This window comes from Zosterops lateralis (assembly GCF_965231275.1).
Source record: "Zosterops lateralis genome assembly, chromosome: 2".
Taxonomy (NCBI): Eukaryota; Metazoa; Chordata; class Aves; order Passeriformes; family Zosteropidae; genus Zosterops; species Zosterops lateralis.
This window is the reverse complement of record NC_139763.1, coordinates 19,343,476-19,368,214: the sequence shown is the minus strand read 5'-3', so window position 1 is coordinate 19,368,214 and position 24,739 is coordinate 19,343,476. Positions and strand designations below refer to the sequence as shown.

At 41.2% G+C, this 24,739-nt stretch overlaps 2 protein-coding genes across 4 annotated transcripts; both read left to right on the top strand.

The window, feature by feature from the left end:
- The first annotated feature begins 1,675 nt into the window (after positions 1 to 1,675).
- LOC310905792 (toll-like receptor 7) lies at positions 1,676 to 9,129 on the top strand. Of its 3 annotated transcripts, XM_083854484.1 has the most exons (4): positions 1,676 to 1,776; positions 1,867 to 1,913; positions 3,152 to 3,268; positions 5,840 to 9,129. In XM_083854484.1, the coding sequence occupies exon 4, from the start codon at positions 5,855 to 5,857 to the stop codon at positions 8,978 to 8,980; it is 3,126 nt and encodes a 1,041-aa protein (XP_083710610.1). In that variant the 5' UTR covers positions 1,676 to 1,776; positions 1,867 to 1,913; positions 3,152 to 3,268; positions 5,840 to 5,854; the 3' UTR covers positions 8,981 to 9,129. The 3 variants fall into 3 exon arrangements, 2 of the variants coding, with proteins under 2 accessions (XP_083710610.1, XP_083710611.1); XR_014589268.1 differs by lacking the exon at positions 5,840 to 9,129 and having other exon boundaries at positions 3,152 to 3,387; XM_083854485.1 differs by having other exon boundaries at positions 1,734 to 1,913.
- An 8,413-nt stretch (positions 9,130 to 17,542) lies between these two features.
- Positions 17,543 to 23,929, top strand: LOC310906360 (toll-like receptor 7). Its single transcript, XM_083855560.1, has 2 exons — positions 17,543 to 17,775; positions 20,136 to 23,929. The coding sequence occupies exons 1-2, from the start codon at positions 17,773 to 17,775 to the stop codon at positions 23,274 to 23,276; spliced, it is 3,144 nt and encodes a 1,047-aa protein (XP_083711686.1). The 5' UTR covers positions 17,543 to 17,772; the 3' UTR covers positions 23,277 to 23,929.
- Positions 23,930 to 24,739: the final 810 nt, after the last annotated feature.

Genomic DNA, 24,739 nt, shown 5'->3' with positions numbered 1-24,739 from the left:
TGGGTTTAGACTGCAAGGAAGATCTCCAAAGACACTGCATGTGCAAAAAATTGCGTGTCTGTGTGACTGGACGCTGATTTAGAAAACCCACTTGGAACAAAAACAAATAGACATTAAGCAGCATCTCATGTTCTGGTGTCATATACCAGGGGCACAGCTGGGTACTTGAAGAAATCATCATACACAGTCCAACTTGTGTCGTTTCATTCTCTTCTTTCATAATTAGTTAAGCACATTATCTTTGCTATAGGGTCAATAATTATAAATGAGTGGAAGCTAAATTTCCTTTGTTGTGACATACGCAGTAAAACATCCAAAGTGGAATAGCTAGTGTAGATGGTTTGCTAATGTAAAGTGAAGGTTTTCCTCCTTCCAGAAATGTCTTGAATGGCCTTTCAACACACAGCGGGATTTTAGTAAGATTTCTGCATTTGTTATGGTAGCACCCAAAAACAAACCTCAGTGCATTTTGAAAAGCAAAATCCAGTTAACAGTAAAGAGCAGAAGAATCATCCTGCATTGCAGTACTTCTAGTATTCAGGCACTAAGATGAGAAATGTAGTCCTGAATTAATATATTTGGGAATTAATAAGCTCTTTTCTAGGCTTTGATTGAAATGGCAGTGATGCTGTACAACTTCCCTGTTTATGTCTATATGACTCAAACACTAAACTCAAGCAATTTGAAAGTATTATTACAAATTCTTTCCCTGTTCATTCTTCAGGTTTCTGTCACCTGAAATTAATTTCTCAGCTCCACTATAGTCAGAGAAATTATAAACTGCAATTTCAAATGTAAAGAAAAATATGTAGAGAAGGAAAACATAAAATAAACCCACAAACTCCACTTAATAAGCATCCTAAAAAATCGAACCAGTCTGTTCTGGTGAGCATGAAACTGTGTAAAAGACACCATGTTCTGTGAAATGCTGGATTGTCGTCATCTTAAGACTATCCCTGTAATTTTAAGCTTTGGCCCCTCTATACTTTCCCACACAGTTTTGACCTTGCTGTATGCTATTTCCTGTGCCCTTGCCACTAAAATTTTTATCCTCATCGAGTTTGTTTCCCTTCCTCAAACTCCTGTTCACTTAATAGACATTTCTTCCATAGAGTATTCAACTTAGAACCATCCCAGTTCTTCAAGCTATTTGCATCAGGAGTGAATGCCAAATAATAATAAGAATGACTAAACTTCCAAAACTGAGCTATTGTTGACATCAATAACCAACTTCTGTCTCTCTTTTTATGCAGCTTACACTAAAAAGAGGGGGTGGGGAAAAGGAGGAACTTGAGCTTCTGCAAATCTTAGTTTAGTCTGAAGTGACTGAGTTATGCTTATGTAACACATTTTTCTCCTTGCTGATTGATCTTAAACTCTGTGGCCAAATATTTCACAATTGTCCTTTGGAATTCCCCATGGCTTCGATGTTAACCTTTTTTGAGTAGGTCTTATAGTTTTTTTATGGCATAAAACTGTTTCTAGGAAAAACAGAGTTTGAAATGACAACTGTTCAAAAGTAGCATGGAAGAGAGCAAATTGCAGTGAATGAGAATAAAAGCACGTGGATACATGAGTAATGTAAGAATTTGTTTAAAGGGGGAAAAATAAGAGTACTCATTTATGTGGGGGTGGAGCAGTAAATGAGGCACTGTTGTTTTAAGTACAAATGTTTGAGGAAGTAGGTTGCAGCAGTTGTTTCACATTCAATTATTTCTCAACTTGCAATCGAGGTGAAAAGTAGTGATGGAGTAGTGATTTCTGCTGTTGTCATGAGTGAGTTATGTCATATCATATTCTCCTCTGCACCTCAGCTGAACCACTGGAAATCACTTTAATGCTGTTTTCTTCTGCTCCGCTTTACAGTCTCTTCCAGCATGAAATCTGGCAGACCGGGAAGCACATAGAAAATGGTATGTTAAACTTTCATTTTAAAATTGCTCTTAGATATCTTTGGCTGGAACTGTTTTGGAAGACTTTCAAGAACATATTCTGCTATTCTGTTTTCTAAATGGTCCAGTTTACTGTTATGGTTAGAAACTGCAGTGCATCATGACTAGAAAGGAAAGTATTAATTTGTATTAATACTTATTGTACAGCAGTGCTACAGAACAAGTAATGAATGTCTTATCTAAATACTCTTAAGTTCTTAGGTGTTTAATTTTCTCTACCCTTTCCTCCAGTCATAACCTAAAATACACATGGATCCTCTACAGAAAACCTTCCTTCAGAAAAATATAGCTGTACTGTTGCTGAATATTTGAAGAACAGCCTAAATCATTAGGGGTTGGTGCATGTGCCAGTTGAAATCTGAAGATTAGTTCTTTCCGAACTTCTTATAAAGCCAAGAATGGATCACAGAGAAAATAACAGCTCACGTACTAGCTGAACTATTAAGCAAACTTCTCATTGCAAAGACATTGCACAAGACAGCCTTGCTTTTTGCTCTTATTTAGAAGTCTTTTTGTTTGTTCTGGTACTGTCATGGATGCAAGGTTTTACACATGTGAATAGCCAGATACAGCACCAGAATGTACCTCTTTACAGTTCAAACAGCTAATGCATTAAAAAGAGTATCAGGAAAGGGAAGAACATAAGAAATGAAGCACAAAGACGGTAGTAGCTAGGCGGGCTCTGCAACAAAACTTAGGTTCCTAAAAATACTAAAACGTGAGAGTTCAAAACCTGAGCATTGTAAAAGACTCGAGAATCTTAAGAAAACTACAAACACATTAATGAAGACTTTCAAACCCCAGATTTACTTCACCTAATTTCAGGCACCTAAATATGCAGCAATAATCTCTTCTTGGTGTGTACTCAGGCAGATCTACCTCGATCTTCATACCGAGCAGTTCCTGCAGAGAGACCTCTTTCTCTCTCTCTCTCTTTCTCTCTCCTCCCTCCCACTCTTGAATTGCAGTGTTGATAGGGTTGATGATAGTAAATTGAGGAACTTGGTTAAGCAACTGAAATTAAGGGCCTGCATGTAGTGACTGAGTCTGAGTTCATGTATAAAATTTTGTCTTGAATCTAGACTGCAATCACACTTTGCCCATGTCCTGCTCTAGTGCTTCAACAGAGTCATTTAATTTGGTTTATCAAATCTTTAAAGCTTGAAAACCTAATTAACTTTTCCTTCCTTCATTTAAAGGTAGAAAGGCTGCTAGACTTTGATGTGCATCAGTTGTCAGTGACTGCAAATTCTGTGTCCCCAGCTGGTGACAGCCAGCGCTTCATGGTCTGCTGTGGTGCGCGTTGACAGATAAAGGTAAAAGGCACCCATGTATGTGATGGTGGAGTGACATGTCTTGCAGTGCAGGGAGTGTCTATGGTTTCCCTACCTGCTCTCTGCTGTGCTTCATGAGCACTTGCCTTGGGTAACCAAACTAGCCCTGGGGTCCATCAGTCTGCTAATGCAAGAAACGGAGGCAGGCAGCTGCTGGGACATCACAGGCCATTTGGTAGCATAGGAGCTCTCTGGTTTTCCCTTAGTCTCCTAATGTCCTTTACATGTATAATATGCTGTGTCTCCTGGGAAAGAATGAAGGAAGGCAAATTTTTTTCAAGAATATATCCAGATTTTTCTTTGGCAGTGTCCCTTGTCACTCTAAGAAAGAGCTTCAATTTTCCATGTAATTTAATAGCAATGGCAGAGCCATTCTTTCTCCTTCCCACATTCCTGACCACACTGCTGGAGAAAAAAGGGTTCTACTGAAAAGCTCAGGGAGTAGGAGGATAATAATTACTTTTATCTTTTCCAAATTCACTCTCCACTTACTCTGATTATTTTCATTAATAATTTTTATCCAAGTGCTTTTCTACATCAGGAAATCAGAAAACTTAATCCTCCTCTAAAGTGGATTGGCCTAGACCATACTGAAAACACTGGTGAACTCTCCTACCCAGTGATCTCTCTCTGGGTGACTTCCAAAGTGCATTCCAATAAGCCAAATGATGATTAATTTGATACCTAGCAAATGAAAACACAAGAGTTGGAGATAATTAAATATGAATTTATTATATTCACTGGCATGGCCTGGTTCATCTGTACGAGCCTTCCCTAAATAACTGTATGAATGATAGCCATGGCTACCAGCTGTAGTATTTAGCTACCTTACCTTTTCCCAGAGGATCTGTGGAAAAGAAGAAAGCACCATAGCACTTCCAGAGAATTGGCCAGGGAATTGGTAGCAGAATTGTGGTATCGCTGTAGCACCATGTCAGTGTATCAGGTGACACTGAATTCAAGGTCTGCAGTGGATTTTCACATTTTTCCTTCTATCCTGAGGCTCAGTAATTCCAAAGATGACTGAAGGAGTTACCAAAGTGGTGACATTTGCATGTTGAGTCAACATAGCAGAAGTGCAGTACTGTATGAGACCTGACCTGGCTTCTCTTACATTTGCTGCCCTGCAGATCACTAGAGCACTCTTCCAGATACACAGATGCAGAGGTAGATTCATCGTGTTTTTCTAAGGTAACACAGAAACACAAAGTTGTACAGGGGACAACTGCTCAAAGTAAGCAGGGCATGCAACAGGATGCCTCACTTCACCTCCAAGTCCGTGCCACCTGCAAGGCACAGCTTTGGCAGCACTCCACAGGGTTCACAGAGACTGCTTGGCAGGTCTGTGTATGTTCTTGTGTCCCAGCTAAAGAGATGAAAACATTTCCATGTAGCTTGAACATTTTACCTAATGAGCTGATTTTCAACTGCTTAACTGGGTTTTGACATTTAATAAGTATTATGCCACACATAACCAGTCTTGATTTTTTAAGAGCCATCTGTGCCATGCAAGCCTCCACCACTGAGTTTTCAAGGAAGAAATTGAGGCTATTGGTTTTCATGGTGTGTCTTGTCTTTAACAAGCAGTTAAGATGCTAGGCAAGGCAGCAAGATGGTCAGGACCCCTCTGCCTGTGCCACACAAGCCAAGGCTGGCACCGTGCCAGCCAGGATTTCCTGGACACTGACTGCTGCTGTGGAAGTAACTAGTAAGTTGTGAAATATTAAAAGCTCTTCCCATTGCACACACAAATCTATGAAGTTGGCAAGACCACAAAGACTAGACAGACAGAGAGAGTGTTTTGGAAGCTTCTTAGCATGCCTGTGGGATTTTGGCTCTGATTATGTAGTCTGATTATTAGTCTTTTGTGGAACATGCCCCATTTAAAACCTTTGTCTTTTATATTTCCACCTCAAACAGATATGTTGTTTTCTCATCCCTCTTCCCTTATTGGACAGTGAAAATGCAAACTGGTATTAAATGTTACAGAAATAAAGACATTGACTGGCTTAGGTGAACTCTACATCCATTCAGACACTTAATAGAGGAAGAATACTTATGATAATGTTAAATTTGAATTAGGAACTTAGTCACCTGCTAGTGAAGTTTTGAAAGTTTACACAAGCTTTTAAGTGAATATAGATTTTATCCATCTTGCATAGACTTTGAAAAAGTAACTGCTCATCTATGCTATTATGCAATGGCAATCTGCAGGATGTTTAATACCTCTTAATTCCCCTTAAAAAAAGAATTTTGCAGAGAAACAGACTTTAATCTTCCCTGGTCACTTTTTCAGGACATATTTTATTATGAATTCAATTTTTAGAGAGTGATATTAATTAACACTGGAATTCCTTGTGATAATAAAAATAAAAGCATTCAAGAGAAAAAACGATATACGCCTGCATGAAACTTATTATTCTAACTGCACAGCTATTACTGGTCAGTCTGAGACAAGGATGCCAATTTAGCTGTATAGCTGGCCTGACCCAGTGTATGGGTGAAATATTCTCATTTCATTAAACTAATACCTCCTTATTTCCTTGGTTTTAGGAACCTTGTGCAAAGATGTCAAATGCATTGCCATTTATCTTGCTCTCCACATTCCCAATGCTGCTGTCAGGGGCTTGGTTTCCCAAAACTTTACCCTGTGATGTCACATCACCAGAAGGTACTGTGACAGTGGACTGCACTGACCGGCGCCTTACAGAAGTCCCCAGAGGGATCCCTGGAAATGCTACCAACCTTACCCTAAGTATTAACCACATTCCTCATATCTATCCAACATCCTTTGATCGACTTGAAAACCTCCAGGAGATTGACTTCAGATGCAACTGTGTACCTCCCAAACTGGGGCCCAAAGATAATGTGTGCTATAGGCCACTGCAAATTCAGAATGGTAGTTTTGCTGCCCTGAAGAGATTGAAGTCCTTGTATTTGGATGCAAACCAGCTGGTAGAAGTACCCCGAGGTCTTCCTGCTACATTAACCTTGCTGAGCCTGGAAGCAAACTGTATCTTTTCTATCCAAAAAGCCAGCTTCTCAGAGCTAGGAAACATAGAGGTATTGTATCTTGGACAGAACTGTTACTACCGCAATCCATGCAATGTTTCCTATGAAATTGAGAGAACAGCCTTTCTGGGGCTGAAAAAGTTAACAATACTATCCCTGAAGTCCAACAACATAACACAAATTCCACCCAATTTGTCATCTACTTTAAAGGAACTGTATATTTACAACAACATGATTCAAGAGATTCAAGAACAGGATTTAAGTGGCCTTCCCAACCTAGAAATTCTCGACCTAAGTGGCAATTGCCCACGTTGCTATAATGCCCCATATCCTTGCATTCCCTGTCCCATGGGCTCAATTCAAATCCATTCAAAGGCTTTTGACTCCTTGGAAAATTTAAGAATTTTGCGGCTTCACAGCAACTCTCTTCAAAGCGTACCCAGCAGCTGGTTTAAAAACATCAAGAATCTCAAAGAACTTGACCTCTCCCAAAATTTCCTCATGAGAGAGATTGGAGATGCTCAGTTTTTGACATTGATCCCCAGCCTTGTGCAGCTTGATCTTTCATTTAACTTTGAACTGAAAGTGTATTCTCCCTCCTTGAATCTTTCTAAGACATTTTCTTCCCTCTCTAACCTGGAAATCCTGAGGCTCAAAGGTTATGTTTTTAAAGAACTGAGAGCAGAAAATCTACATCCACTGCGCAGTCTTAGGAATCTAACCATGTTGGATCTCGGGACTAATTTTATTAAAGTTGTGGACCTGGCAGTGTTTGAACAATTGCCAACTCTTAAGTTTATTGACCTGTCGGTGAATAAAATTTCTCCTTCTTCAGGGGAAAGCAACTCCTGTGGATTTTGCTCTAATCCTGGCAATTCAGTTGAGCAATACAACAGGCAAGTACAACAAGAGATGCATTATTTCAGGTACGATCTATATGGGCGAAGTTGCCGTTCCAAAGACAAAGAGTCTTCTTCCTATGAGTCTTCAGTTAAGGAAGATTGCCAGAACTATGGAAAAACTCTGGATTTAAGCAGAAACAATGTATTTTTTGTTAACCCCTCAGACTTCCAGGGACTTAGCTCCCTCAAATGTCTCAACTTGTCAGGTAATGCAATAAGTCAAACTTTAAATGGAAGTGAATTCTCTTACTTGTCTGGATTGAAATATCTGGATTTTTCTTATAACAGGGTTGATTTGCTATACCACACTGCTTTCAAAGAATTAGAACTCTTAGAAATTCTAGATCTGAGCAATAACCAGCATTATTTTCTGGCAGAAGGTGTTACTCATGTGCTAAATTTTATGAAAAACCTAGCCCATTTGAGGAAGCTGATGATGAATGAGAATGACATTTCTACCACTATTGATACCAGAATGGAAAGTCAGTCTCTTCGAATTTTAGAATTCAGAGGAAATCACTTAGATGCTCTCTGGAAGGATGGCAATTCTAGATACTTGTCCTTCTTCAAGAATCTAACCAGCCTGGAAGAACTGGATATTTCCTTCAACTCACTCAGATTTTTGCCTCATAGTGTTTTTGAAGAAATGCCTTCCAGTCTCAAGATCCTCAACGTATCAAATAATCAACTGAAGAGTTTCATCTGGGATAACCTCCCCTCTCTGAAGAACCTAGTAACTCTGGACCTGAGCAATAACCTTCTGAGTACTGTTCCTCAAGAACTGTCCAATTGCACTTCATCTCTCCAGAAGCTGATGCTCCGAAACAATCACATACACATGCTAACTAAATATTTTCTCAGAGGTGCTTTTCAATTGAGGTACTTGGACCTCAGCTCAAACAAGATTCAAATAATTAAGAGATCTAGCTTCCCTGAAAATGTCATTAACAACCTGGAGATGCTACTTTTGCATGGCAATCCTTTTAAGTGCAACTGTGAGGCTGTGTGGTTTGTCTGGTGGATCAATCGGACGCAGGTGACCATTCCTCTTCTGGCCACAGACGTGACCTGTGCAGGCCCAGGGGCACATAGGGGAAGGAGCGTGGTTTTTTTGGATCTGTACACCTGTGAGCTGGACACGTCGTATTTGATCCTGTATGCTCTGTCAGCTTCAGCCATCCTTGGCTTGATGGTGTTCACAGTGATGAGCCATCTCTACTTCTGGGATGTGTGGTACAGCTACCATTACTGCACTGCCAAGCTGAAGGGCTATCGGCGCTTGTCTTCACCGGCTGCTTGCTACGATGCCTTTATTGCCTACGACAGTGAAGATCCAGCTGTGAACGAGTGGGTGCTGCAAGAACTGGTTGAAAGGCTGGAAAACCAAAAAGCCAGGCAGTTCAACTTATGCCTGGAAGGAAGGGACTGGCTCCCAGGACAGCCGGTCTTTGACAACCTTTCCCAGAGCATCCAGCTCAGCAAAAAGACCATATTTGTGCTGACCCACAGGTATATTAGGAGCGGCCGCTTCAAGACAACATTTTATATGGCTCATCAGCGGCTTCTGGATGAAAAAATGGATGTCATTATCTTGATATTTCTTGAGAAGGTCTTGCAGAAGTCCCGCTATGTCCGTCTGAGGAAGAGGCTGTGCAGAAGTTCAGTCCTGGAATGGCCAACTAATCCTCAGTCTCAGCCCTACTTCTGGCAGTGCCTGAAAAATGCCATAGCTACGAGCAATTCTCTGGCTTACAACAAGCTTCTCCAAGAAACTGTTTAGTTATACTCTCCCTGTAAATATTGTTTTGATGCACACGGACCTTGCTTGGCACTTTCTAGTGTGCAGCAAGAAATGATGCACTACCTCCTGGAAGTCACTTTTGCAGAGAATCACCACTTCCAGGTTTTAGTTCACTATAGGCCTCCAACATCTCCTACGGTTGGTTCAAGTGTGTGTTAGACTCTTGGTCAACATGCTCAAGTACACAGAATGAAGGAGTGGCTGGACCATGCCTAAAAGTTGCTGCTTTTCAGACACTGTTGGAATAAATGGGATTTTAATAAAAATGTATAGTTTCTCTATTTGCTATGTTTATGAAAATCAAGAAAAAAGTCACTGACACATTTGTGTCTAGAAATAGCTTAAGAAAATCTTATTCTTTGATCTTAGGAGTTTGGAAAATTAAAGACTTCTCATTTTTTCATCTTAGGCTTACAGGTTCTGTAAGTGGGGAAAGTGGGGAAACAGGGGAAAGCAAATTATGTTGGGACTGATGTCAGGGGCTTGGGTCTGGTACAGGAACTCTCCTATTGTTGCACAGTCAAAAAGCTCACAAATCTGAAGAGACTTGGAAGTATGTGTGTGGACTGAAATAGGAAGGTAAGTGAGATATGTGTTCAGAAGATCTTGTAGGCTGTAGGTGGAAAGGAGTTAGATAAAGGGATTGCTTGTGCATGGAGTTGCTGCATGAGTGCAAAGAGAGGAAGCAGGACAGTGTATCTGCAGAGGGAGAGGCACAAGGCAGATGGAGAAAATCAGGTAAACCAAAGAGATGAAGAACTAGGTATCTTCCAGATCCCTTCCAACCTAAACCCATTCTATTATTCTGTGATCTCAGCTACCTATGGCAGTTCCTTGCCTAGCTTTTCTGTCTGGTCCTTTTTTTAAGTAGTCCTTTTTTTTTTTTTAATTTAGTTTAGTAGGCATGCAGACAAACAAGAACTCAAAAACAAACAAGAAAAATTGTGTTCATATAACATTACAGACAATAAGGATTTTTTTCTCTCCAAATTATCATAGTGATGTTACTAATTTACAACAGAAGCAGGAGAAAGATCAGGGCCTGTTTAGAAGAGTGGATGTTTTAAGATTTTATTTTTACATTGGAAAGGGGAACTAAAGCCCTGTCAGCCTGACATCGGTGCCAGTGAAGGTCATGGAGCCAATCGTCTTGAATGCCATCATGCAAGTACAGGGCAACCAGAGTATAAGGTCCAGCTGGCATGGGTTTATGAAAGGCAGGTCTTCCTTGACCAGCCTGGTCTCCTTCTGTGACCAAATGATCTACTTAGTGGATGAGGGAAAGGCTGTGCTTGTTGTCTACAGCTTAGTAAAGCCTTGTATGTAATTCTCCACAGCATTGTCTAGCCAGGAAAAAAGGCAGCTCAGGGAGGCCTTGTTGCTGTCTGCCACCACCTGAAAGAAGGCTGTATGCAGTGGGAGTCAGTCTTTTCTCCCATGTAGAAAGTGACAGGATGAAAGGAAATGGAGTGGAGTTGCACCAGAGGAGGTTTACATTAGATATTAGGAAAAAAAAATCATGGAAGGGGTTGTCAAGCAATAAAACAGACTGCCCAGGAAGTGGTGAAGTCACCATTCTCATAATTGTTCAAAGATTGTTCCAAAACAGTGGAAATGGCTTGAGGATATGTTTTAATAGAGAACATGGTAATGGTGCTAGGTTGATGATTCGACTTGATGATCTTAAAGTCTTTCAGCCTTAATTATTTTGTGATGCTATGTGATGCTGTGATTTCTTATGGTTGTGTTTATAAACCAATGATTTGAAGTTCAGCTACTTCGTGCTCATTGTGACTGAGACAGTCACCAATCATCACTTTGCCCATGAATCCCTCTCTGTTTCTAAACAACAAATCTAGATAGGCATGTTTCCTGGTCAGTTCCCTTAATATGTCCACCAGGAAATCATCTTCAACATGCTTCAGGACCGCTTGTGTCCATCGTGCGGTGTTCCTAATTGAGGTCTAGGAAGTTAAGATCATCCATAAGGACAAGGACTGCTGAACTAGAGATATTTCTTAATTCTTTATGGAATAATTCCTCAGTGTCATGGTCCCAGATGGTGGTTGATAGTATACTCCCACAACAATATGCATCTTCATCCTTCTCAGAGATGCTCAACCATGTAATCACCAACCCCTCCCTCATCATATAAAGAGCCATCCCCCGACTTACCTGCCCTGCCTATTCTTCCTGAAGAGCCTGTAACTGTTATAACACAACGACACAATGAATCAACAGTATTGTTTTATTTGGTAAAGGAATTTCTTAAATGTAAGATCATTTAACCCACATTACTTAGCAGGTAAGTTGTTAATAAACCTGAAGTCTGGGACCACATAATTATACCAAAGTTTACAGCTGAGCACTACACAAAGGCATAGATTTTATGCCTTTATAATAGTTAAGTTGCTTTATATATCAGATCTTTGTTTCAAATAAAGTGCTGAATTATTTGCCTTCCCTGTGCACAAGTACTGTAACTAAAGCTTCAAAATTACTTGTGCCAAGCAGTTGCTTTTGCTTCTGTTGTTTTGAAACTCTTTTTTTGCAGACTGTGGCCTGCACAGGTCAAATAGAGAAAAATGTAGGCATTGACTCTCATGCAAACCTTGTTCATAAATCATGCTCCAGCTGTCTTGAACATAAGGATGAACTGTTAATCACACCAGACTGGTAAACATCTTCATAATAAGATCATCCTTCTTTTTTTTAAGGTCTGACAGAAGGGACACAATGTTTAAATTTCCATGGGAGTCTGAGTTGCATTTCATGAGCAGTTGAAATCTGTGTTTCTCAGATTGCTGGAAGAAAACCCACCCAGCTGCATTTAAGAGGAAGAGATGGGGGAAAGAGCAGAAGGAAAATTAGTAAGAACTAATCTTACTGTGCATACTGTATGGGCTGCATTTTGTGCACCCAAAATGCCTATGAAGAGTAAATGAATTTGGGACTTCCTATGAATAGGGGACTTCCAACAGCTCTGTGAAAACTGCCTCCATTTTGACACAATTTAAAGCCATGGGAAGAGAAAATGGTGAGGGGTTTGGTGTTGAATTCTCTATGCTCCCTGCTCCATGTGTTGATTCTGGTCCGATGATCGGACAGTTCAGCCTGGTGGGAAACATTCCTTTCTCAGCAGCATTCTTTTGAGATAACTGAAAATATACCCCATTGCATAGCAGAAATTGGAGGATTTAGCTGATATTTGTCTGCAAACCTTATTTTTAATCATTCCACTTCCCTAGTGCAAGTACACATTTTTGGCTCTCTTGGTAAGAGTATTTGATGTTTGCAGCTTTGCTGGAAGCTCTTGTCATAGACACCAGGGGTTTTAAAGGTCGAACACTCAGAGCCTGTTTCTGAGGCAGTGGACTATGGGGAGTGAAACCTGAGTGTGTTTTCACTGTACAAATCCCTCTCTCAGTTGTTTGTCAGGTATCCGTTGCCAGTGCTGGTGCTCTGCAGCCCCTCCTGTGCTGAGTGGTGGCTGCCCCTGTCTCGCAGCTATGCGGGCTAGGGGAAGATTGGGGGGGGCAGATTCAGAATAGCTCATGGGTAGAGATTAAGCTCTTGGGTAGAAATAAAGCCAGGCTAATAAGTTAAGGAAAAAAAAAGAAAAAGGCAAGTGATACAAAAGGGATCACTCACCACCTCCTGGCAGCAGACCAGTGCCCAGCTAGCCTCTGAATGATGGCTGCTTTAGCTAAATCCACATCCTGCCACCCCTCCCTGCTTTTATTGGAACCTTTGGCATGCGTTTAGTCAGCTGAGCTCTGTAATCGTGACTGTGGCCCCGCCCAGACTCTGGCTCACCAGTGTGAGAAGTGGAGAAGGCCTTGAGGCTCTTCAAGCTCCCCAACAGGTGTAACACTGGTGTGTAATCCACTCTGCTTTGGTCACCAGTCTGTGACCAGGGTACCACAAGGCTGCTATGGAGAAAACGAGGCCCATCCCAGCCAGACCCAGTATGGTTGTTGTGAGGTGTGATTGTGGATACATGTGTGTCTTCTCCAGGCCTGTGTTGAGCTACACTTGTAAAAAAATGTAAAAGAAGGCAAAGAATAAAATTGTACAGAATAAGCAAATCATAGAGACTTGCTAAATTTCCTGCTCAGATTAGCTGTTGTGCCCCCATGCATGTGCATACACAGTGATATCTGCTCTTATTAGCAGGATGTTGCAGCGTGGGTGATGGCGACTTGCTGCAACCTTCCTGAAGCATCTCTGTGAAGAAGGTGTTGGGGCAGACACGCAGCAATCAGTCACTCACACAATACACAGACACCACAGATAGCTTGCCAAACAACAGAGAGCAGGAAGGGCCTCTGCGTAGAATTCCAATGCGATTTATTTCATCCACACACTGAAGGGGTCCAAAAGCAAAGACAAAGATGCTTGGAGAGTCCAGGCTTATAGATGAGTAGAAGGAGGTGGACTCAACAGTAGTAATCAATCACTGAGAGATGTGGGTGGGAAAAAGGAGTACACTGGCCAACAGGGAAACACAAGGCTAAATGGACAGGGGTACAAACCAATGGGGTTACAAAGAACAAAGAAACTACTAGAAACCTGACTGTATATGGTCAACTGAGGGTATAAAGGCCAATGGGCCAAGAGGGGGGTGTGGCACTGGGGTTGACTGACAGCATGTCAGTTAAACAAGGGGTCCATAGGAGAGGTTAAAGACTAGGGGACATTCTTCCAAGGAGTAGCCCCAGGAAGTCCCCTAGCAGGTCCACAGCAGGATCCATGGTGGATGGCTTTCATATGACACAGAGAGAAGACCTCATCTTTGGCAGAATGGTGATGGTGCTATGTTGTAGTTACAATGAAAGCATTTTTGATAGGATATTGTAATTAGTCTAGCACATAAGTGATTATTATTAAAATGCCACAGGATTTCTACAAAACAAATTAACATAGTACAAACTGTAGGTAATGTAACACAGAATTTATAATAAATTTTAACTTACAATTTCTGATCACTAAATCCTAAGTTAACTTATGATGCCTAGTGACTTGAACCCTGTGCAGATCAAGTCAAATCTTAGTTTCATGCTTTGCTCTATCAGTATAACAATTATAATTAGACTCTCAGAACATATAAAAGAATGAGTCACTCCCTCCATCCTCAGAGATACAAACAATGCTGGAGGCATACCTGCTACTGGAGGTTGGTGGGTTTCACTGTCCAGCAGCAGCTCTGGTTCAAGTCCCCCCCCTTATGCCTCATAACTAGTTGGATCTCTAGACAGTGGGTCTGCTGCACTTCACCTCCCTCTTCTGTGGGGGGCTGGTGGGCCAGGGGCCTGGGACCCTCCAGCACAGTAAGGAAGGGGAGAACTTACCTGGTGCCCAGGAACCTTGAGGATGGGAGGAAGGAGAAAAAATTGTTTGTCTGGGTTTTCTTTTGGGTTCACAGAACCTTCAGGGCCTGAGAATGAGGTGAAGAGTCATGAAGATGTGATCCACTCAGTGACAGGTGATGGCTGTTTGCCTCATGAATTAGCATTATTTAACTCTATAAACAGGGGTTGGAGCAGGATGTACTAGTGGCAGTGACACACATCAACACTTCACTTCTACAGTGACTTTTCAGGGTAGGCAAGAATAAGGCATGTGCCACTGTCCCTCAGCCCTGAAGAGACTCCCGGTGCCACCAAGGCTTGCAGGGATAGGGTTCAGAGAGCAGTGGTGTGAAAGCGAAGGGAAAATCTGGCTCCAGCACAGGCTTCAGGGCACCTAGGGAGGAATGTCACAGGGCTGGGAGTGGAAGCCTGCACCACTGTAAATGGCAGGGCTTTGGACTTGGTTAAACAAGTAAAACACTTAGAACATTGTGCTGTGATGTATCTGCAACTATATCTAGATATATGCAATATATACACTATACAAAATACTTTCCTATTGGATATAGGGGTTTTGCATGTGTAAATATACATACATAGAGGGAGACAAGAAATCAATCCATTTCAAGTGTAGTTCATAACATTAGAATCAAGATAATCGCTATTGAATAGTAGCCCTCAAAGGTAGAATTGTCATGGACAGTTGTCAAAAAGGCAGTATCAAGGCCTAAATTAAATGAGAAAATTATGTCTCATGGTCTTTAGAGCTTCCTAAATTGACGTGCATGCATGTTTAATGTGGGCTGTGTTGTAGTAGCTTGCCTGCCATAATTTTAAACCTTTATTTCATATGGAGCTGTTCTCCTGCTATGTGATTTGTTTGGATCCAGCAGTGTCTGAGTTCCTTGTTGTCCTGCAGGGGCTGTTCCAGCGGCTCCTTCAGTGCTGTTGCCTGAAGATGACTTCATAAAACGTGGCAGGATTACCAAAAGTCATGAAACATGAAAAAAGGCTAGCAGTGTCATCACTAAAAAGTAGGATTTGAGGATATCCCACTTAAAAGTGCCAAACTTCCTCTGAACCTGCCAGTCTTTGTGATTTGCCACCAGTTTCTCCATTGCCATGCACCATCACTTCCAGCATTACTGCCTTGGCACTTCTTCTCATCATCCCTCAGAGAAAAGAAGGAATGATGTCCGTGACTACTCTATCTTATCTGCCCCTGAGGAAGGGGCAAGCAGAAGGGACACAGTTGCAGTGCTGACCCTGGAGAACTTGGAAATAGCTCCATCTTATTTCAGCTATTTCTGGATGCCTTCTGGCTCCCTTGAAGGTAACTCACTTTCAAAAGCAAGAGTGCTGGGCACCTTTGCTTTGAGCAAACAACTTTAATCTGTTGTAAACCAGTCAGTCCTGCTACTGAGGTAGCCTGGGGCAGTCTGAGCTTTCAGAAAAAGCAGTGTCTGTTTCTGTGGCATTAGTGGCTCCCTCGGCCATATCTCAGCACCCTGAGCAGTTTGGGCAAGCTCTTAACAAAGATCTGTCAGTGTGTCCTCCCTCACCAGGTCCTGAGTGCTTCCTCTGCCCTTATAGGCCAAACTTCTTCAGTGCTGTATTCTGTTAATTGTTTTGGTTATTTTTAGTGCTTGCAAATACATTTCTGCAACGACTATCAGTAACATTACTTTGAAAATTCAACTTATGTATTTCAAAAACTGAGCAAGCTAGCTGGCTTTCTTGAATAATTTTGTGGGTAAATCATGCCATGTTACACTGAACCCTGTATTAACCATGAATAGATGGAATTGTACTCTTATTCTGGAAATGAGAATCAGCACATTAGAGAAAAGGCATTGCAGCAAGACTTTAAGACTGTAAGTAAACTATCAAGATTTAAAATAAACACTGTGGAATCTTGATTTTGACAAATGAGATAAAGCAATCTCCTGTAAAAAAAGGGGGAAAAAAAGGAAATGTGACTTCACTAACCTGATTGCAAGACAAGTGTCAACCAAACTTACAGACAAAGGATTAGGACAATTAAGGACTTCTGTTTTATTTAAAATTATTTTCCTCACTCACAGCAGCCGTAACATACATTTGCTCTTACCAGTAGGTCCTCCCCTAAAACATGATGCAGCAGGAAGTACTTTTCTGCTTTCAGTTACTTTATGTTTCAGAGGAGGCAAAAGAGGTTTTGTGCAATTTCTGAGGGAAACTGAACTTTTAAAATCAGTAAACCAGTGACTCCCTGTGCCTCTAAAAATCAAGGTATAGTTCAGAAGTCCTGGACTTCTGAAATCTCCCCTCCATTTACCCTGCCCTCATCTCTGAATGGAATTATTGCTGTATTTTGCTTCCTACATTTCACAGGTAAAAAAAAAACAAAAACAAAAACAAAAACAAAACAACAACAACAAAAAAAAAAAAGTAAGAAGGGCTCTGGATTTTACTAGTACTCAGCTAAAGCTAGAGATTCACTTTACATAGAATTGAAACTCCTTGAGCTCTTAGCTGGTTGACAATAAGTTCCTGATATTAAAACAAAACAAGATCAACCTGAGAGCAAAAGAGACTGCTAAATGTGGGTACAGCTATTAAAATTTCCACAGTTTGTAGTCATCGACTGTGAGGGAGCACCTGTCAAAAATTACAGGGTTGGGTGACAGGATGTTGTGTTTTAGAAAACCTTCATGCAAGCAAAATGGACACTAAGCATCTCATATTCCAGTGACATGTACCAGGGATATGGCTGGTTACTTGAAGAAATCATTCACGGTCCAACTTGTGCACACTCTTCCACACAGTTTTCACTTCTTTGTGTTCAGTTTCCTATGCCATCACCATTATCCTTTTTGTCTTTGTTTTGGTTCCCTACCCCAAGTTCCTTTCATTTAACAGACATTTCTTCCAGACTTCTATATAAGGTATTCAGCTTAAGAGAATCATCTGCTTATATTAGCACACAAGTGATTGTTAAAAAGATCTGAATCCTTGAAGCTATTAGCTGCAGAAATAAATCCCACATAGTAATTATAAAAATTACTAAACTTCCCTGTCATTTAACAATTTTTGTTTCCCTTCATGCAGTTTACAGTAAAAAAGGGGGAAAAAAGGAACTTGAGCTTCTGCAATCTTTGTTGATCACATGAATATTACTCTTTCATAATGCCTTTGTCTCCTAGCCGATTAATCTCATACTCTCTCATTAAGGATTTTGAAGTTGCTTTCCTTTTGTGTTCAGATGAAGAGAAAGAAGATACGGTGTAGATTAATGTTGTCTTGAGTGGGCTATGTCATGTTACATTCTCCTCTACACCTCAGCTGAATTACTGGAAGCCACTTTGATGCTGCTCTCTTCTGCTCCAGTTTATGGTCTTTTCCAGAATCTAATCTGTCAGACCTGGAAGCACAAAGAATATGGTATGTTAAACTTTCATTTTAAATTTGCTCTTAGACATTTTTGACTGGAACTGTTGTGGAAGATTTTCAAGAACATATTCTGTTTTTCTGTTTTCTAAATGGTCCAGTTTACTGTTATGGTTAGAAGCTGCAGAGCATGAGGAAAAGAAAATATTTATCTCTATTCCTATAATTCAGAATGAGCATAATATATTTTCTGCTTGCTGTAACTTCTGAGGTGTTTCTCTACCCTTTCCCCCATGAACAAATATAGGGAACCCCAGCAAAAAAAGCTTCTTTCAGAAACACATAGCTGTACTGTTGCTGAATATTTGGAGAACACCCTAAATCATTAAGGTTATGCACATGCCATTTAAGATCAGTAGATTAGTTCTTTTCAAACTGTTTATAAAGCTAAGAATAGGTCACAGAAAATAACAGCTCACGTACTATCTGCATTATTAAGCAGGCTTCTCATTGCAAAGACATTGCACAAGACAGCCTTGCTTTTTGCTCTTATTTAGAGGTGTTTTGGGTTTTTTTTCTGGCACTATAATGGACACAAGGTTTTACACATGCAAATAGCCAGATACAGCACCAGAATGTACCTCTTTACAGTTCAAACAGCTAATGCATTAAAAAGAGTATCAGGAAAGGGAAGAATATATAAAGAAATGCCACCTAAATGTGCAGCTTACTCTCTCTTTGCTATGTAGTAAACCAGAGTTCTCTCCATCTTCAGAGCCAAGCAGCAGCTGCAGAGGGATCTCTCAGTCTCTCTCTCCCTTCTCCCCTTCCTCTCTTGAATTTCATTACAGCCTAGGTTAATGACAATAAAATGAGAAACTCGGGTTAACACCTAAAATTAAGGTCCTGAGTGCAATGGCTGCATATAAGTTCATGTAGACTCTTTGTGTCTTCAATCCAGACTGAATCATACATTACCCATGTCATGCTCTAATACCTGGACAGTGTTTATTTTGGTTTATCACATCTTTAAAGGTTGAATTTAATTAGCTTTTCCTCCTGTTGCATTAAGTGTGTAGCAATTTGGCATAAAATAACCTCCCTTCCTTTCCAGCTGGTCCTCAGAAATCAGAGGGGCTGGGTGTGTCAACACTTAATTTCTGATTTGAGCCAATTTAGTAATACTAAGTCTGGTCAGGTTTCCAGATGCAACAATAATCTGATTTACACTACAAGCCTCATCTCATCTCATATGAGCACAGACTCACCAGTTGCATCACTGATTCATTGGATAATTGATAAATGCACTAGACTTGCAACATGCAAATGTACAGTGCAATGTAAGTGCTCCCAGTGCAAATCTTACCAAAGAAGCATCCTTAGTTTCGTGAAGATAGAGAAAGAACTCCATAGACTCCATTGTCTATAAAATGGGTATATTCTCATCCTCTGCCAATTAAGATTTCAAATGCCAATTTATACTTTTGGGAGAAGAGGAAGCGAGACTGTGGTCAAATATTCTGTTACTGCCATCATTAATGGAGGACAGAGAGAAGTCACTTATATGTAAATGAGGGATATCAAGAGTAACAAAGAGATTACAAAAACTTTGGGTCTTGCACAAGGAAAGTACAGAATTTTGACATTTTAGTATCACTTCCTCTTCTACCTGCTGGCTGAGGGTAAAAGGGTCAGCTGTTTCCGCCTGATAACATATTACACTTCAGCACACCATCATGCCCAGAGTAATCCCTTAGCCACAGATCTCATGAAAATCCCTTTACCATATATATAACAGCATATCTCGTGGCTGCAGGCCTCATTCCTACACCTTCCTTGTTTTAAAGGAAGAAATGTTGCTAGACTTTGATGTGCAGTGGCTGTCAGTATTGCCCTCTGTGTCATCAAGTTCTGTGACCATGGCTGGTGACAGCCAGCACTTCATGGTCTGCTGTGGTGTACATTGTCAGATGGACAGTAAAGAGCACCCATGTGATGCAGCAACATGGCTTGGGGTGCAGAGAGTCTCTGTGGTTTCCCTACCAGCTCTCTGCTATGTTCCATGGGCACTTGCCTTGACTAATGTTCCTGGCCCTGGGGTCCATTGCTCTGCAATAAACGATAGAGAGATGCACTTGCTGGGGTATCATGGGCCATCTGTTATGCTAAAATATTTTGTTTTTTCATTAGTCTGATAAGTTTCTTTACATGCATAAAATGCTGTGTCTTTGGGGAAAACAAAGAAGAGAAATAACAACATATGCCTCCAGAAACTTATAATCCTACCTGCAAATCCATTTGTGGTCAGTCTGAGACAAGGATGCCAATTTAGCTGTATAGCTGGCCTGACCCAGTGCATGGGTGAAATATTCTCATTTCATTAAACTAATATCTCCTTATTTCCTTGGTTTTAGGAACCTTGTGCAAAGATGTCAAATGCATTGCCATTTATCTTGCTCTCCACATTCCCAATGCTGCTGTCGGGAGCTTGGTTTCCCAAAACTTTACCCTGTGATGTCACATCACCAGAAGGTACTGTGACAGTGGACTGCACTGACCGGCGCCTTACAGAAGTCCCCAGAGGGATCCCTGGAAATGCTACCAACCTTACCTTAAGTATTAACAATATTCCTCATATCTATCCAACATCCTTTGATCGTCTTGAAAACCTCCAGGAGATTGACTTCAGATGCAACTGTATGCCTGTCAAACTGGGGCCCAAAAATCATGTGTGCACCAGGCCACTGCAAATTCAGAATGGTAGTTTTGCTGCCCTGAAGAGATTGAAGTCCTTGTATTTGGATGCAAACCAGCTGGTAGAAGTACCCCAAGGTCTTCCTGCTACATTAACCTTGCTGAGCCTGGAAGCAAACTGTATCTTTTCTATCCAAAAAGCCAGCTTCTCAGAGCTAGGAAACATAGAGGTATTGTATCTTGGACAGAACTGTTACTACCGCAATCCATGCAATGTTTCCTATGAAATTGAGAGAACAGCCTTTCTGGGGCTGAAAAAGTTAACAATACTATCCCTGAAGTCCAACAACATAACACAAATTCCACCCAATTTGTCATCTACTTTAAAGGAACTGTATATTTACAACAACATGATTCAAGAGATTCAAGAACAGGATTTAAGTGGCCTTCCCAACCTAGAAATTCTCGACCTAAGTGGCAATTGCCCACGTTGCTATAATGCCCCATATCCTTGCATTCCCTGTCCCATGGGCTCAATTCAAATCCATTCAAAGGCTTTTGACTCCTTGGAAAATTTAAGAATTTTGCGGCTTCACAGCAACTCTCTTCAAAGCGTACCCAGCAGCTGGTTTAAAAACATCAAGAATCTCAAAGAACTTGACCTCTCCCAAAATTTCCTCATGAGGGAGATTGGAGATGCTCAGTTTTTGACATTGATCCCCAGCCTTGTGCAGCTTGACCTGTCCTTTAATTTTGAACCAAAGGTGTATTCTCCTTCCTTGAATCTTTCTAAGACATTTTCTTCCCTCTCTAACCTGGAAACCCTGAGGCTCAAAGGTTATGTTTTTAAAGAACTGAGAGCAGAAAATCTACATCCACTGCGCAGTCTTAGGAATCTAACCATGTTGGATCTCGGGACTAATTTTATTAAAGTTGTGGACCTGGCAGTGTTTGAACAATTGCCAGCTCTTAAGTTTATTGACCTGTCGGTGAATAAAATTTCTCCTTCTTCAAGGGAAAGCAACTCCTGTGGATTTTGCTCTAATCCTGGCATTTCAGTTGAGCAATACAACAGGCAAGTACAACAAGAGATGCATTATTTCAGGTACGATCTGTATGAGAGAAGTTGCCGTTCCAAAGACAAAGAGTCTTCTTCCTATGAGTCTTCAGTTAAGGAAGATTGCCTTAACTATGGAAAAACTCTGGATTTAAGCAGAAACAATGTATTTTTTGTTAACCCCTCAGACTTCCAGGGACTCAGCTCCCTCAAATGTCTCAACTTGTCAGATAATGCAATAAGTCAAACTATAAATGGAAGTGAATTCTCTTACTTGTCTGGATTGAAATATCTGGATTTTTCGAACAACAGGGTTGATTTGCTATACCACACTGCTTTCAAAGAATTAGAACTCTTAGAAATTCTAGATCTGAGCAATAACCAGCATTATTTTCTGGCAGAAGGTGTTACTCATGTGCTAAGTTTTATGAAAAACCTAGCCCATTTGAGGAAGCTGATGATGAATGAGAATGACATTTCTACCACTATTGATACTGGAATGGAAAGTCAGTCTCTTCGAATTTTAGAATTCAGAGGAAATCGCTTAGATGCTCTCTGGAAGGATGGCAATTCTAGATACTTGTCCTTCTTCAAGAATCTAACCAGCCTGGAAGAACTGGATATTTCCTTCAACTCACTCAGATTTTTGCCTCATAGTGTTTTTGAAGAAATGCCTTCCAGTCTCAAGATCCTCAACATATCAAATAATCAACTGAAGAGTTTCATCTGGGGAAACCTCCCCTCTCTGAAGAACCTAGTAACTCTGGACCTGAGCAATAACCTTCTGAGTAATGTGCCACTAGAATTGTCCAATTGCACTTCATCTCTCCAGAAGCTGATGCTCCGAAACAATCGCATACACATGCTAAGCAAACATTTTCTCAAAGGTGCTTTTCAACTGAGGTACTTGGACCTCAGCTCAAACAAGATTGAAATAATTAAGAGATCTAGCTTCCCTGAAAATGTCATTAACAACCTGGAGATGCTGCTTTTGCATGGCAATCCTTTTAAGTGCAACTGTGAGGCTGTGTGGTTTGTCTGGTGGATCAATCGGACGCAGGTGACCATTCCTCTTCTGGCCACAGACGTGACCTGTGCAGGCCCAGGGGCACATAGGGGAAGGAGCGTGGTGTTTTTGGATCTGTACACCTGTGAGCTGGACACGTCGTATTTGATCCTGTATGCTCTGTCAGCTTCAGCCGTCCTTGGCTTGATGGTGTTCACAGTGATGAGCCATCTCTACTTCTGGGATGTGTGGTACAGCTACCATTACTGCACTGCCAAGCTGAAGGGCTATCGGCGCTTGTCTTCACCGGCTGCTTGCTACGATGCCTTTATTGCCTACGACAGTGAAGATCCAGCTGTGAACGAATGGGTGCTGCAAGAACTGGTTGAAAGGCTGGAAAACCAAAAAGCCAGGCAGTTCAACTTATGCCTGGAAGGAAGGGACTGGCTCCCAGGACAGCCGGTCTTTGACAACCTTTCCCAGAGCATCCAGCTCAGCAAAAAGACCATATTTGTGCTGACCCACAGGTATATTAGGAGCGGCCGCTTCAAGACAACATTTTATATGGCTCATCAGCGGCTTCTGGATGAAAAAATGGATGTCATTATCTTGATATTTCTTGAGAAGGTCTTGCAGAAATCCCGCTATGTCCGTCTGAGGAAGAGGCTGTGCAGAAGTTCAGTCCTGGAATGGCCAACTAATCCTCAGTCTCAGCCCTACTTCTGGCAGTGCCTGAAAAATGCCATAGCTACGAGCAATTCTCTGGCTTACAACAAGCTTCTCCAAGAAACTGTTTAGTTATACTTTCCCTGTAAATATTGTTTTGATGCACAAGATCAAAAGATAAGTAAATTATTCTGAACTTCATTTACAGAAACTTTCAAAACATGGAAGATATACCTCTTTGTTGTTATGCTGCAAAATTAAAGGCACAATTATTTTGAAATCCAATAATTCACTTGTGCCCTCTCAGGTTTGAATAGAAACTGCTGCTATAACAGATGTTTAGTTGATATGCACCTTGCTTTGCCCAGGTCACTGCACAGCAAGGGAAGGTGCTACAATGGGAAGGTATGTGAGATCAGGTTGTGTAGGGCTTGCAGGCTGCTTTGTGAAAGCTAGGAGGGGGAGCAGGACAGCAGAGAGGCTGAGGAATAGGTACACGACAGATGGAGAAAATCAAGTAAACCAAGGAGGAAGTGAGAATAGACAAAGAAAAAAAGGTAAAAGGAAAAAAAATAGAAAGTGGAAAAGGTGGTAAGAAAGGAGGAACATGCAGCTATACTAGACCATGGCAGAAGTTCAGAAGCATTTACTGCTAATTTCCAAATAAATATTTTACTTTGCCTTTCATCTGTCACCTGGGCTGTTGGCTGAGCTGGTTTCTCCATGAAGACTTCAAGGCTCCTCTCTAATGTTGTACTATCAGCTTGAGGACCTTTTCCACCTAAGCCCTGACTGACCACACTTTCTGTATCATCTGTATCAGCTGCCCTAGTCAGGGCTGGGGCCAGAGGACATACCACCTGTCCCCAGAAGAAAATTTAGACAGAATTTGGAAGTGCAAAGCATGTAAAATCAGGTCACACAAGGAGAGCATTCTTCCCACTGTTTCTTTAGCTGTACTGTGGTTCTGCAGAGCGGCTTTAAGGCCTCCTTCATCTCCTTGTTCTCCAGGCAGATCCATCTCCCACAAGAGCTCATGGGGCACTACTAAACACTTGAGATAGGAATGGGCCTGACTTTAGGGATGTCCTGAAAAAGTGAAGAAACACAAACACCTGTATCCATTCCCCACTCTGTTTCACAGTACAGATTCATTGAACACATGAGAGTATTTCAAGTGAAACCTTTTGTAATGGCAGCCCAAACCTCTGAGCATGATGTAGGCAGGTTCTCTGCTTGATGTGATGGTGTCTGTTTTGGGAGAAGCAGCACATTTTGACCTTGCTGGGTTCTTCTGTCTGCAGCAGTCTGGGCAGCTTCTCCCCTCTTTCTCAAAGCCCTCTTTTCTGGCAACTAGTCTTGGTGACATCTCTGGCTGATATTATCACTGTTAACTGCTTTAAACTTGTTTATTTCAGATGCCACCTGCAATTCCTCACTTAAGTGAGGAAATGGTCTTACTGGTCCTTTCTTTTGGCAACAAGACAGAAAAACAAAGAAACTCAAGAAAAGAAACTTCATATAATAAAATTACAGATAAGAAGAGTTTTTCCCTCTCCATTTTTCACAACAATTTTATTGATTGAATATAAAAG

Coding starts and splice junctions, on each gene's coding strand:
- LOC310905792 (XM_083854484.1), top strand. CDS start 5,855: ATGTCAAATGCATTGCCATTTATCTTGCTCTCCACATTCCCAATGCTG.